This window comes from Erithacus rubecula (assembly GCF_903797595.1).
Source record: "Erithacus rubecula genome assembly, chromosome: 3".
Taxonomy (NCBI): domain Eukaryota; kingdom Metazoa; phylum Chordata; class Aves; order Passeriformes; family Muscicapidae; genus Erithacus; species Erithacus rubecula.
The window spans coordinates 132,539,577-132,553,379 of NC_136689.1; the positions used below are offsets into that span (position 1 = coordinate 132,539,577).

General features: G+C 32.8%; 1 protein-coding gene and 1 long non-coding RNA gene across 4 annotated transcripts in view; one reads left to right on the forward strand and one right to left on the reverse strand.

The window, feature by feature from the left end:
- The window catches only part of CSMD3 (CUB and Sushi multiple domains 3), a 568,112-nt gene that overhangs the window by 207,372 nt on the left and 346,937 nt on the right, over positions 1-13,803 (reverse strand). For all 3 annotated transcript variants that reach the window (XM_079302232.1, XM_079302231.1, XM_079302230.1), the window contains 3 exons: positions 9,084-9,200; positions 3,009-3,224; positions 2,141-2,329 (listed from right to left, as the gene is read on the reverse strand). In XM_079302232.1, coding sequence (XP_079158358.1) covers positions 2,141-2,329; positions 3,009-3,224; positions 9,084-9,200 — 522 coding nt within the window. The remainder of the gene's footprint in view (positions 1-2,140; positions 2,330-3,008; positions 3,225-9,083; positions 9,201-13,803) is intronic.
- The window catches only part of LOC306800288, a 448,386-nt gene that overhangs the window by 206,832 nt on the left and 227,751 nt on the right, over positions 1-13,803 (forward strand). The window lies entirely within an intron of this gene.

Genomic DNA, 13,803 nt, shown 5'->3' on the forward strand with positions numbered 1-13,803 from the left:
GAAAAATGAAAAATCTTTATGCTTTTTTAAGAAAAATCTTATCATAAAAAATGTTTCAGCACAACATCAAGCCCTACTGATTTGAGATAATATCATCACTTGAGAAATTCAGCTTTAAAAGTTCAGTAAAAATATAATTGTTTGCTATTTGAGCACTAGCTTTCCATTTAATGATTCCTAATTTTAAAATTTCATTTCTTAAGTCAATTTATTTTTAAAAAGGCTATCTTTATAGATTGAATAATAACATTAATTAATAAATATCAAGAGTTTATCCATCTTCTAAATAAGAAAAGGAAAGACAGTTTTTAATTTTCTGGCAAATTTGGTTAAGAATTGATTATGATTGACTCTGTTTCAAAACCCAACACATTGGCCTTTGTAGTATCCAGACAGGGATGCTTGGCATTCCACCAAACTTCTACTTTTTCTGTCATCTTAGCATTGTATTCTTGTGTTGACAATCTGAACACAAATACTATGAGCATTGATTGCTTCCCAATTGATGTTACATGTATGTGAAAGTGCACATCAGAAGGATTACATCTCATTAATCATTTTGACAAAAAATGCCAAACATGAGCCATAGTAACAATATATAAATTTTGAGTCTAATCTAAGTGTTAACAGGAATTTCTATTCTTGTCATGTTTGAATTTCATTATTATGATACTTAAATTAAGCACAAGATTGAAAAAGGCTGGATACTTATGGAGGGAAAATTGCTAATTAAGCCATTCTAGTTGAGACTATCTTTCATTTTCAAAAGTAAGGAGAAAACATGTTGACTAGAAAGGAATTTATTCTTTGTGTTACAGCTTGTTTCTTTTCCCACAACAACAAACAAACACAAACATTATTTTTCTATGTCATGATAAATATAGCTTTTTTTTTTTTTTTTTTTTTTAATTTAGGCTGCTGTGGAAGTTTTTTTTTGCTGGTAATTTACCGATTCATTTCATATTAACACTTCCTGAAATTTATTACTGAAATTCAAACTGTCTTCTTGATTGTGCACACATCCATTATTATTCTTATGGTTAAAAATTCATCAACCCCAACACAAAAAGAACATGTATTCATCCATTGCTCTGACTAAGCTTCTAAATCATCACTTCTATAGGTACATATATAAATGTTGCTAATGCATAAGCTAAATTCATATTTTTTCTTATACTGAGATAAGCATAGGAGTGATTTGAACTTAAAAATGTTGATACAGTAACTAGCAACAAATAAGAGGAAACACATAATCAATCCATAGTTAATATGCAAACAAAATCTGAAAGACATTTATGTTTTAGTAAAAATTTAGTATGAAAAAAATATTTTAAATGCGCACACTGATACAGACTTTTCCATATAGTACATACTCTAATAAATTTCAGCAATATATACTCTTAAATAAAAATAATGCAGACACCTAAATAACTATCCTACTTTTTAGAGATCTTATTGTTTTAACAGCTCTCAACAAGGCTGAAAACCTAATAATTTGGAAAGAATTCAGATCAAACAACATTCTTTAGCCATTTAAAGCTAAATTGCTAGTCAAAGCTACATATATAGGCTACCTCTACAGTGAGTGGAGAGTGCAAAGTAGGAATGATCAGAAAGTGTTTCTTCTCAATTATCTTAACTATCATTTAAAAACCAGAATAACTGTTTTAAGGATATTCCAAGGATATAGTTGTTATATAGGATGTCCAGGTTGACTGTACTCCTATAAATGGACCTAGTTTTATGAAATAAATCTGGTATAAATGCTCTAACTCCAATTTTATAATACAGGTATCTCTTGGAATCTTGCATTGACAAAAAAAAAAAAAAAAAAACAAATACCTGACATCTGAACTGAAAAATGATGGTTTAAATTTATACCCAGTTTTCCTAACCTATTAATCCAAATAAGAAGAGTTAGCATTGTGCCCTCAATTTCAATTGCTTTCAAATATAGACTATGAAGTCCACTTAAAATACTAAATATATTTTAAAAAGGTTAAAAAATTGACTAAGGAGATATGGAGAAATGAGAGTACATTAAAAAGGGGTGCATTACCATGCTTTTCCATGCTCTAAATCTGCAAGTCCATGGACAATGACTACACATACAAGCAAATGAAAGCAGCTGACCACGTACCCACACACCTTGGCAGAGGTGCACTCCATACTCGTCGTCCACCACCAAGACAAATAACCTCTGAAGCTCCTTCTAAACGATATCCAGATGAACAGGAGAATGTCAGAATGTCTCCAACACCAAAATTAAATCCTATCCTGTTACCAAATTGTGGGATTCCAGGATCTTCACAAGGTTCAAGATTATACTCTGAAAACAAGAGCAAGTAAGCTTGTATGAGAACATGTTCTATAACAGTCATATCAGCAATCTTGCAGTCTTGTCATTTCTGTATATTTCCACCTGAATATCAATACAGGCAATGTATTTCAAAACAAAATTATTGTGTGAATGTTAAATTGATAACTAGATTATATTGAAAAGTATGGAAATTAATATATTCACAATGTTTCAAAGATGCATGACACAACATGATTTGTCATTCTTGTAAGAGCCATAAATAACTCCAGTAAATGAAACTAATTTTAAAAATGGCACAACAAAAACTACAGAATTGACACTTCAGCTCACCTGGAATATCAGTAACCGAAATTAGACTAGTTCTGCTTTGTCCCCACACTATAATGTGGCTTACATGTTAATGACATCTTATTTATGATGTAGCACATATGTGTCCTTTGCCTCTATAGAGGCACAGAGGCTCAATTGCTTTGAAATTACTGTGCTTATGAAAAGATTTATATAATATATTTTTTCAGTATGCATATTCATCAAAATAAATTAAATTCTTTTTTCTATATATAACATACATCTACATATGTTATATCTATATATGTATATATCTATAACATATATATCTATACAACAGAGGAAAAAAAAAAAAAACCCCTAAGTTTTCAGGAACCAGATATTACAGGTATTTCCTTACCAGAGAAAGAAATATTAAATCCTTCATATGATATTGAAAAATCTGAAATAAACCTCAACTGAGCTCTGAAATTTCCATAGAGACCAGCGTTGATTGGTGAAGGAAGCTCTGAGCCCGTCAGGCGTGCCAGTGGCTGTGTGAAACTGCCATTCTCTGTTATTAGCAAGTAGTCATGATGATCCTCCAAGTGAAACGTGTAGAATGTGAATTGCACACCTGTTAGAAAAAGAATTGAATTTACATATTACCCTATTAACATTTGTGTAACCAAGCCAAGGTTAAAATTCATGCATCGCATTATGAATCATCTTTTGGAAAATGAAGATAGTCCAATTTTACTAAAACATAGCATCTATCCTGATTTTGGAAATAAAATATGTTTGCAGCAGGTTTTATTTCGACACCATCTTTAACTTTGCCTTTAGCTGCAAAATATGGACATCTGATTTATGGAATTAAAAGATATACGCTTCTGTTTTTTGTGTAAAATACAATGATGCACTATGTATATTCAAAAATACAAACAGTTAATGGCAGAATAAAAGAGGCAAACCTTATTTTTTACTATCACCAGTATCCTTATATCCTGAATAGCACTAGTGAAAGGAAACATTATAAAATATACTATATTAAAATCTAATGACACATATAGTAACAGCACAAATCCTCACCAAAAAGGTGAAGTCTCCTAATAAGATGCGACATATGTCAACAATACAAATTTTTTGTCAATATAATATCATAATATCATCATATATAAATCCCACATCTAGAAAGGAAGATATCTCCTGGAACACAGTAGCAATAAAAAGACTTAAAGATCGAGTCAGACAACTAAATCACTTATGCATTTTTAACTAAGAGTTAGAGCATGATCTTTTGGTAGAATGCCCTGAAAAGCCAAGAAAATTAAACAGGAGAATCCATTAGGTTAGCTTAGATGATTATGGATACCTCTAGTGTAATACCATTTTCAGTTTTTTTATGTAAGTTATAAATCAATGATTCAGTCTCCAAATATATGTGGTGATGTAATACTTTGGATGATCCATTCATGTGGTTGCAAATTAACATAGCAGATGAAGATGAATGACCTTTGGGTACTCTCATGGCCAACAGATTTTTAATAGTATACATAATTTAATCAAAAACTAAAGAAATAGTCTGGGGAGCAGGATGAGATCAGGAGACAACTGGAAAAAGGGCCATTGGTCAGGCAGAACCTAGTAGGAGTAGAATCTGGAGCCTAGCTCCTGGATCAGAATGTGGAGGGTTGAGGGAGCACATGCATGTGTGGGAGTTTCACTTCTAACAGAGTCCTTTTCCCTTCAACCAGGGTGGAGAAACAGGATTTGGTTGCCTGTGGTGTTCATGTGTGTTTCAGTGCTGATGATGCTTCCACATGGAGCAATAAGACACTTTCCTCTGTCCTTGTTAGTCTGTGTGACCAGCTGTATACATTGGCATCTTTGGAACACGTGCTTAGTCTTGCCATCAGCTGGACATATAGATAGGAGCAATCAGAAAAAAAACCTTGGATCTTGGAGACCACTATCTTTTATTTCCCTTTAAAGACACTGGAGACCCATTCAGTTTTTTCAAGTAGATACCTCCTTCTCTTCCTAAAACTCCATGCACATCATAAAATCCCTCTGGATCCAGAAAAACATATTATTACTTAATAGCCCTCATAGAAATTACTGGATAAGATTTTATTTTATGCTTATGTAAAAAAAAAAAAAATCCAAAAGACTTATTCTGGCTTTTAAAAAATCTTAATTTACTAATTACATGAGCAAAGCCATTCATCTGTTTTTACCATCCTTTTCATTCCCCCAGGTTGTATGAAAATAAATAGGCAAAAATCATACATGGACTTCTGGAATTGAGATTGGGTTGCATATCTTTTGAACTAATGTATATAAATTTAGCTTTGGAATTAATAAATTCTTAAATGTCTGGGTTTTTTTTTTTTTAACTTATTTCATATAGTATGTAGTGTTGATTTCACATGAAAAGATCTCTTTTAAAACACGTGATATATATATATACAGAATAAGACCAAAATACAGTTCGTATTTGTTGCCTTTACTGCACTCCAAATTAATTTTCATCCTTTTTATGTATGCATGTATACTGAAGCAACAAAATCAGAAATACCAAAGACAATTTTTGGTAGCAATTCAAAATAATGGAAATCCTATGAATCACAGTGGAGCTTCACTGAGTATTGTTCAAACATCAGACTCAAGGTTTAACTCAAGGGAATGTTTCAATCAATTTTCCAGATTGCCATGACATTTCTTAGCAAAACCCCAAGGTATATTACAGCACTAGCTGTACAATTTGGTTTTCTTCAGAAAATATTCTAATCACATTAATATATGCTGTGTGACAGATTGTGTCTTCTCTGGGGAAGAATTTTAAAAGATACATTCAGGTAGATTCCTCTCATTCTGCCTCACATGTGCCTTTCTTTATAAGGGGAATATTTAAAATCTGAAATGAAGATAGGGAGACATAAAACTGTAAAATGTCACTTCTTTATGTTACAATTCAGACTGTTGGGGATGTGTTAATTAACTGATCTCATAATAGATTTTTCAAAACATACTCCATATGTATGTGGTATGATAATCCACAAATTTCATTTCACCATATACTGATATTGCATTCTAATCACAGATAAAATGCAATAATTTTGTCAATGTGTGCTTTGTTTTCTCTTCTTAAAAGTAATTAATAGACATATTAACTATTTTTAAAATAAATGTTCAATTCTATAGTTAACACATTTTTTTTAAATGAAAGAAAATTATATCAAGTTTTAATGGACACTCAAGGATCATGCTTGCCCACCAGAACACAAATCAAAAATTAATTCTAAAATTTTAGAATTTTGCTTGAAGTGTAATATTAAAACATATATTTTTATACTGCAATATTGTTATTTAAAACAGTATATACAAACACAGAAGCTGTTTTTACTAGCAATTCAACATACACAGACATAAAATATACATCATAACTACATCTATGCATTTACTTGCCTGCTATTATGTAATAACAGTATGAAGTTGTAACATAAAGATGTGTCTATAAGTAGGTACCTCACTGCACTCTGGAGCTACAAGTTACAGACTTTTTCTTGGCAGTCTGACATGAAACTACAAAACTTTGTGGAAAAAAATCCCCAAAATAGTCAAAAGTAAAAATCATCTCAGTTAGTAGCCAATAGAAGATACTTCTTGAGTTTCTGAAGTTGAAATTATACTAGCAATGAAATAGAGCAGAAAATGAGATATCCAGAACAAAGTTTATTTCTCCCTCTCATTAAAATAACCCATTTATGTGTATGGGATTAATTTTTCTAAATGGCAACTATGTAAATCTCAGTCATTCAGTCTCCCCATAGACACTTCATCTGGGGACTGTATTAACCTGCTGGACATTACATGATAAACAGGTACCCTCAGAGGATAGTTCATTCCATCCGCTTTAGATACCTTTCCAAGGTGCAATGACTCATATCCGAAAGATATATGCATGTTTCCATTAAATACAGAAGTGTCCTAATTGACTAGCTCACTGTGACATAGTACTTAACTGTTAGAAATTTAAATTATGTAAGCCTGTGACTTATTATCATAAAAGGACAGCTATCTTCCTCATGCAGTACAACAGGAAAAGCTTAAAGAATTAATAGCCTTTTGCCAACAAGTACAAAGTATGAGGATTTCACACACTATTTCCTACTCAGAGCAAATACCCACTCTACAATTTTTTCCAGAAGCTCTTTGGGCAGCATGAATCAAAATGTCCAAGTCAAATTGTGACACTGCATTCATGCTTCATGTTTTTCCTTAATAACATTTCCATACAATAATGTAAAACTTACAGAATCATTTAGGTTGGAAAAGACCACTTAGATCATTGAGTTCAACCACATCCAGCACTGCCAAGTCCACCACTAAACCATGTCCTTAAGTGCCACATCAACATGTTTTTTAAATAGCTCCAGGGGTGACACTTCCCCAGGCAGCCTGTTTGAATGACTGAAATTTTCTCCTAATGTCCAATCTTTGGACATGCTCCAACACCTCAGTGTCTTTCTGTACTGAAGAACTGGACACTGTACCAGTGCTATGCACAGAGATATAATCTGTATCATTTCTGATGCAGGCCAGGATGCCATTGGCCATCTTGGCCACCTGGGCTCACTGCTGGATCATGTTCAGCCACTGTCACCCTCAGGCCTTTTTCCACAGAGCAGCTTGCCAGCTACTCTGCCCCAAGATTGTAACACTGCATGACATCGAATCAAACAAGAATGCAAGTCTATAAATATGTGTGCACATATGTATCACATCATATATGCATATACTAATATCCGTATTTGTACTATTATGTCTTCCCCTGTATATTTAATTTATGCAAATTTGTTTTCACAGGAGTCTTATTATATATGGTGGCTTTTCGCAACAGGCTCACATAAAATGTTATAACATTGCAAATTTCAGCTTTTATTTATCCCAACTTTTAAGTACTTCTCTAGCTGAGGTTTTAAGAAAAAATGTAAAACATAAAAAGGCTACTTCATTTTCTCAAAAGAAAAGAAAAAAAAAAAACCTACCAAAACTTCCCAAAACTTTCCAAGTACTTTTCTTCATAAACCCATTTTTAATTTAAGAGAACTGGAAGTGTTAATAAATTCTTTCAAGAATCCTGAAAAACATTACTTCATATGACCTCATTTTTTCTGTAGAATTCACATCATTTTCTGTCATGTATTACTCTATGAAGCTAAACTCTTACCCATCTCTGCTACTTGCTTCAATTCTTAGATTATAAAGCTTGAACTGTTATCCAACGACTTCTCAGACAGAGTGCAAGGTAAATGAATACAGGTCTAACAGTTTCTTTACACTTTTTATTAGTCCTTCTTGCTTATCCAGGAGAGCAAAAAATAGTCCCTTATATTCCCACAACTCTAAAAGCCATGTATCATACCTAGAGGCAACAAAGGCAATGTAGCATGTGATGTAGCATCAGTAAGTTCAGGAGGCTTTTTCACTGTCGATATTTAGAATCAAATTACATTGACACAAAGGCATCACTTGGTATTAAGAGAGACTATGGAACAGTTGGAGCAATAATTTTGAGAGATACACTTTGCCACTCTAACGCTTTAAGGAGTTTTAAATGGGACAACCAGTCAGAGTGATTTAACATCTAGATGAGAAACTATCAAACTACTTGTACAAAATAGAATAAGGGGTTCACAGATCAGCACAAGTCTCTGTATCTGAAGTCTTATTTTTATGTTATCAATAACTCTTTCTTAGAGGAATACATCATCAGCATACTTTGTAACATTTTTCATTCCCCCACTAAGAACACTGATGAAATTCAGAATTAAATTTGCCTTCCTTCTTCTTCCTTTCATTTATTTTCCTGTATTCCTTCCAGTGTTACAATATAATTCTCATTTCTGTGTTCTTATCAGCTTACTCTTTGTATTCAATTTCTCTTATGACATCTATCTCTTTCTCCTTCCCCTAACATTAAATCTCTCTAGCTCTTTCCACCCACGGCACTAGAGTACTATGCAGTCACTCCCGTATTTAATATAAAATATAAACAGAAACCTAAAAGTATGATCCATCTCATCAAGTACCAAAGCCTGCCATTTGAAAGCAACTAGGACACATTATTTATAGGAAACTTTGCCACCAGCTTCCATTTGTGTCCTAAGCATTATTTAATTTCTCAGAGAAGAGTTATAATCAGTATTACATCTTTTTCCTGAAATCCACCTTCAAAAACAAGCACTTCTTTTTTAAAAACCTTCCATCCTTCAGCTTCTGTGATCAGCCATTACATAATTCTCACGGACTTTTCATTCTGTGGGAAGTATAAAGGCCTAGTCTACTCCTGAAATTCTAGGAGTTACTACAAGAAAATGAAACAAACCCAAAAATCAGCAATGCAAATCCAAGTGCTTTGTAGCTAATCTAGGTCTGCTTCAGGACTTACATATTTAAAAACTGGAAAAAGATAAAAGGATTTATTTACCTTTTCCATGGGTAACATCCACAGTCCATGTGCAATTCAGTGAATTTGGATATAGATCAGGATAACCTGGGGATAAAATTGTTCCGCTAGGTCCTCTAACATCTCCACCACATAAAGCTAGAAACAAAGAAAATAATAACAACAATAATAATATAAGTAATGGAAAATATACAGATAAGAGAAAACGTGAGAAAACGAATCTAAAATTTTCTGTCTTTAAAATTACTTTAAAGTAGTTACCCAAATGATTTCACATCAGAGAAATTTCAGATATGACTACTCGCCATTTTTATACAATAGAAAAATAAATGTAATCAATGATTAATTAAATTGTGTTTAACATGCATAACAAAAACAAAATAATGTTTCATTAGCTGTTTCTTCAGGTTTTCTGGAGTCTCTGTGAAAATCATTAAGTTCAGCAGAGAGATGAAGGCAGATGATCCAGAGCCAAACAATTTCACTTAAGCAGAAGCCAAGGTTTAAGAGTAAAAATAGTGAATCTTGGCTATTAAAGAATTATTTAAAATATTTGTGCAGGGAGGGTTGACATGGTTCCATTAATACAATTATAATTATTGGTTATGTGTTTATATCGATGATATTACTGCTAATGACAGATTCCAATATAAGAATAAGCATTTTTATAGTTTCATTAGCAACTTCATAAAAGTAATTGGTAATTGAGCAATACAAAATTAAATTGCAGCTTGAATTAATGCAAAATACAAAAATTTAGTCATTACAACACTGGCAAAAATGTACAGCTTAATGATTTCTATTCCAGGGTTCTTAAAATACAACATTAATCAAATAATTTTTAGTAAGGAAGAGTTTTGCATTTTAGAATTGTCATATATAAATTACAGTTATTAAAATTCTGTATGAAGTTATCGCATCAGAGTTCTCTGAACATAGATTATCTCAGAAGGGCATACATTATAAAACAAATGAGTAATTTTATTTCTTTTTCCTCAAGGTTAAAAGCATTTATTCTTTTTATTTTCCTTAGCCTAATTACATGCATTACCAAAATTTTTTTTCAGAAATATTTTATAATAAATACAGTGAACTACTGTCACCAGTTTCAGGTCAAATAATCTAGACTGTTCTAGTAAAGTTGAATGATAAGAACAGTCTTCCAAAGTAATTAACACAAATTCTTCTCTTATCTCTAGGAGATGTTAAAGGTCTTCAAAGGCACTTTTGGAGAGATGTAAATGGCAGCTACTTGTCTCTAACTCCAGCCCACACAGGCATCAAACCCTCTTCTTGTTCTGTAAGCAATCACTCACCTATTTTTTGGTCATGTCTGTGCTCCCCACCCTTGCCACAGCAATGAGGCAGAGGGAAGGTGCCTGTCAAAGGCTGGAGGAGCAATGCCTCTTTCTAAGGTGCTGCCCCACCTGCACAAGCTGGTTTAACCCACTCCTACCCCTCCTAGTATGACTTGTAAAGGGGGGAGAGGTTTGGTTTTGCAGTATGTGCTCAAACATCTACACACTTTGGGAGAAACGTGTTGTAAGTAATTTGCTGCATCATACTGTTTCTCCTGCTCTATCTTGATATTTATGCTGCTTATGGCAATTCCTGCTATACATTGATGGAGTAAATGATGGAAGTTACAGTATGCCTTGGCTATTAATGTCATATATTTGAGAATGAATATATGGACATGTAACAATTTTCTGCTTGTAGATGTAAATTCATAACTGATTTGAGGACACAGCAGACAGAGAATCAAGAGAATGTCCAGAATGCACTTTCAATCTCAGCCTGTACCTAAGCAGACATTTGTGTCAATGAAATACATGCATTTTCCAGGCATTACAGTAGCACTGTGGAATCTTTTCATAAAGATCAATTATTTTTCATAATGAGGTTATGGCACTGCCTATTATCACTCTGTTCAGGGCACTAAAAGAAGTATATATTTATTAACACTTTTTTTTTTTTTTTTTTTTTTTAAATCGGAAATGGAATTTCATCCTATCCTATGATGAAGACTGCCCTATCTTGCCTAGCTAAAATTTGTTCAGTCATTCTACCTAGCTATATTTCTGTTTTAAGCATGCTTACTTGTCTGGATAGCCTTATGATTGCTTTGTGTGTGCTGTTTCTCCTGCCAACTCTCTAGCCTTCGTTGGCCTAGTTGTAAGATGGAAATTTGCAAATCCAGTACCACAGGCTGAAATAGGATGTTCTAGGACCACATTTGCCCAATCTCTTCCTTGTTGCCACAGGCAAATAACCTCCTTCCATACTAATTTTCCTCCTCACTTCTCTGATGAAGAGACAGTGAAGGCAAATAGTGCCACCTTATCATCTGATCTTGCTATATTTAGACCTTAGCAAAATACAGCCAGGGCTGTGACAGCATGTTATTGGAGCTCCTGATGGTAACTATCTACTTCAACCATTCAATAACAAAATAGTCAGTTTTTATAACCATGAGATACAGACCAAACAAATAATGCATTTTACAGGGGGTGTTTGTAGAACCTTTCAGGAATACAAATAGTGACAAAAGATCTATGGAATGCCATCAGGCCTTCAATGTAACTCTATGAAGGTTAGCAGATGGCAAAAAAGAGCATCAAGGGAGCAGCCTTTTAGAAAATAAAGCCAAGCTGACAAATTTGAAGCAGTAGATGTGCAACTGGCCCTGATAAGATGGCTAACAGCCCAAGCATGTAATATCACTACTAGTATCTGACTGTTTTTCAGAGTGCAAAGGAAAACAGGAGCACATAAAAATTAGAACAGCAAAGAATAAACACACATATTTCCAAATTCCACCTTTCTTTCAGTTAAGCTGTTTATATATAAATGGAAGCTAAAAAATAAAGTAAAAGTTGAATGAATATTTAAGGAAATAACCGAAGCACTACTTTTGATTTCTAATATGGAAAATGAAACATTATGCTAACACACTAATTAAAAATTTCTCTTTTAATGCAATTAGAGAAGTTGAATCAAGGCATGCCTGCATTACTGTTTTCCAAATATTGAGAATCAAAATAAAAATAAAATTAAAGAAAATGTATAAATCAATGATAACAATGGGAATAAAAAAATCAAAAAATAAAGAGAATGAAATATAAAAGTGACTGTATGAAATACAGATAGGTACCTGTAAGTATATACTGTGGTGATCAGACACAATGTAATAATTTAAAAAAGCAAGTTTTGGATAACCCTGAATGAAGAGACGAAGAGTCCAATTTAATCGTGGAGTTTTGTTCAGATTAAATAAATTCTTTCAATATTGGGCTGGTTACTTACACTTTCTTTTGTTGCAACTGTGTTCATTCTGCTCAGTAACATGAACAATTGCAAAAAAAAGTGACAGCAAGCCTAATTTCCATCTAAGCAAGCCTAGCTTAGAAAATGGTCCAATATACATTTTGAAAATAATTTTTTCAAAGCAAATAATTTCAAACAATTCCAGAACTTTTAGTCAGGCTACTCATGTCTCAGTGGGAGACATGCAGATCATGCTTCATCCCTAAAATACATGAATAATTGTAATAAAAACACTCAACTTTTGTCATTCATAGGAAAGTTTCACTTCAGACCATATTTCATGCTACTATAAAGTGGTTATAGGAAATCAATCTTGCAATACTAGAAACAGCCTTATAATTTCCAGCCTAAATTTATTCATAGTCTATTTTTACCCATTTGATCTTCTGCTAAACTGTCATTATGTTCTATTCCCTCTTGGGGTCTCACTTGGGGAGGCTGGCAAACTGCATAAGAATCTATGATTTTGGATCAGTAATGAGATAGGCTTTTTAAAATCCACTTCAATAAGATATGTTTTCCATCTCTACGACCCTTGCATTAACAATTGCAAGTACTTAGCTGTCTTGTCACAGTGGCTGTGCTACAGAAACACATTTCTAGGACACTTCACATTACATTATGACGTTTGTTCATATTTGTTTGTTCCATTTCATTCTCACACTTTCATTCTCAGACTGAGTTTTCTTTGCTTCTCTGGGTTTAAATCAGATCATAACAATCCCCATATCCAAAAAGAAAATATGAAGAAAATATTCAGTAATTCAGTAATTCATTGAAACCACCCCCCCCAAAAAAAAAAGTGGCTTACTTTTTTAGCCTGATTGACAATGGTGAGATCAGTGAAATTAACATTTTTAACATTATCAAATGGTATCACTTATTATTTTCTTATGTAAAGATTTTCCAAGAGACTAGCCATAGATCACAAACCACAATTCAGACACTAACATACAATGATGTATCTCAGTTTTGTCAGGAAAAGTAAAATACTCTCAATAAAAGCTTTCAGAAAACAAACAAACAAACAAACAAACAAAAAAATCAAGACAAACAATAATAATAATAATAAAAAACAACAAAAAAACCCACCCTTTTTTCGATAAGTTCAGGTTTTTTTGCACATAATTGAAAACTATTTGGTTTGCAGAGCTAATGGGAAGAAATACCACACAATTGTAATTGATTAGTAATATCAATTAGCTTTAGATTTCAAGCATCTTCAAGGAAGACTGAAAACATATGCTAATTTAAAAAGAACTTCACAGGAAAAAAAAAGAGGAAAATCTGTTTATATGGAAATATATTTGTGTATATATGTCTAAATACAAATATATTTGTGCACAAACACACAGAAGCCTCATTACATTAATTTGTTTAATTGACTCTAACTTCCAACTGAAAATGTAACTCT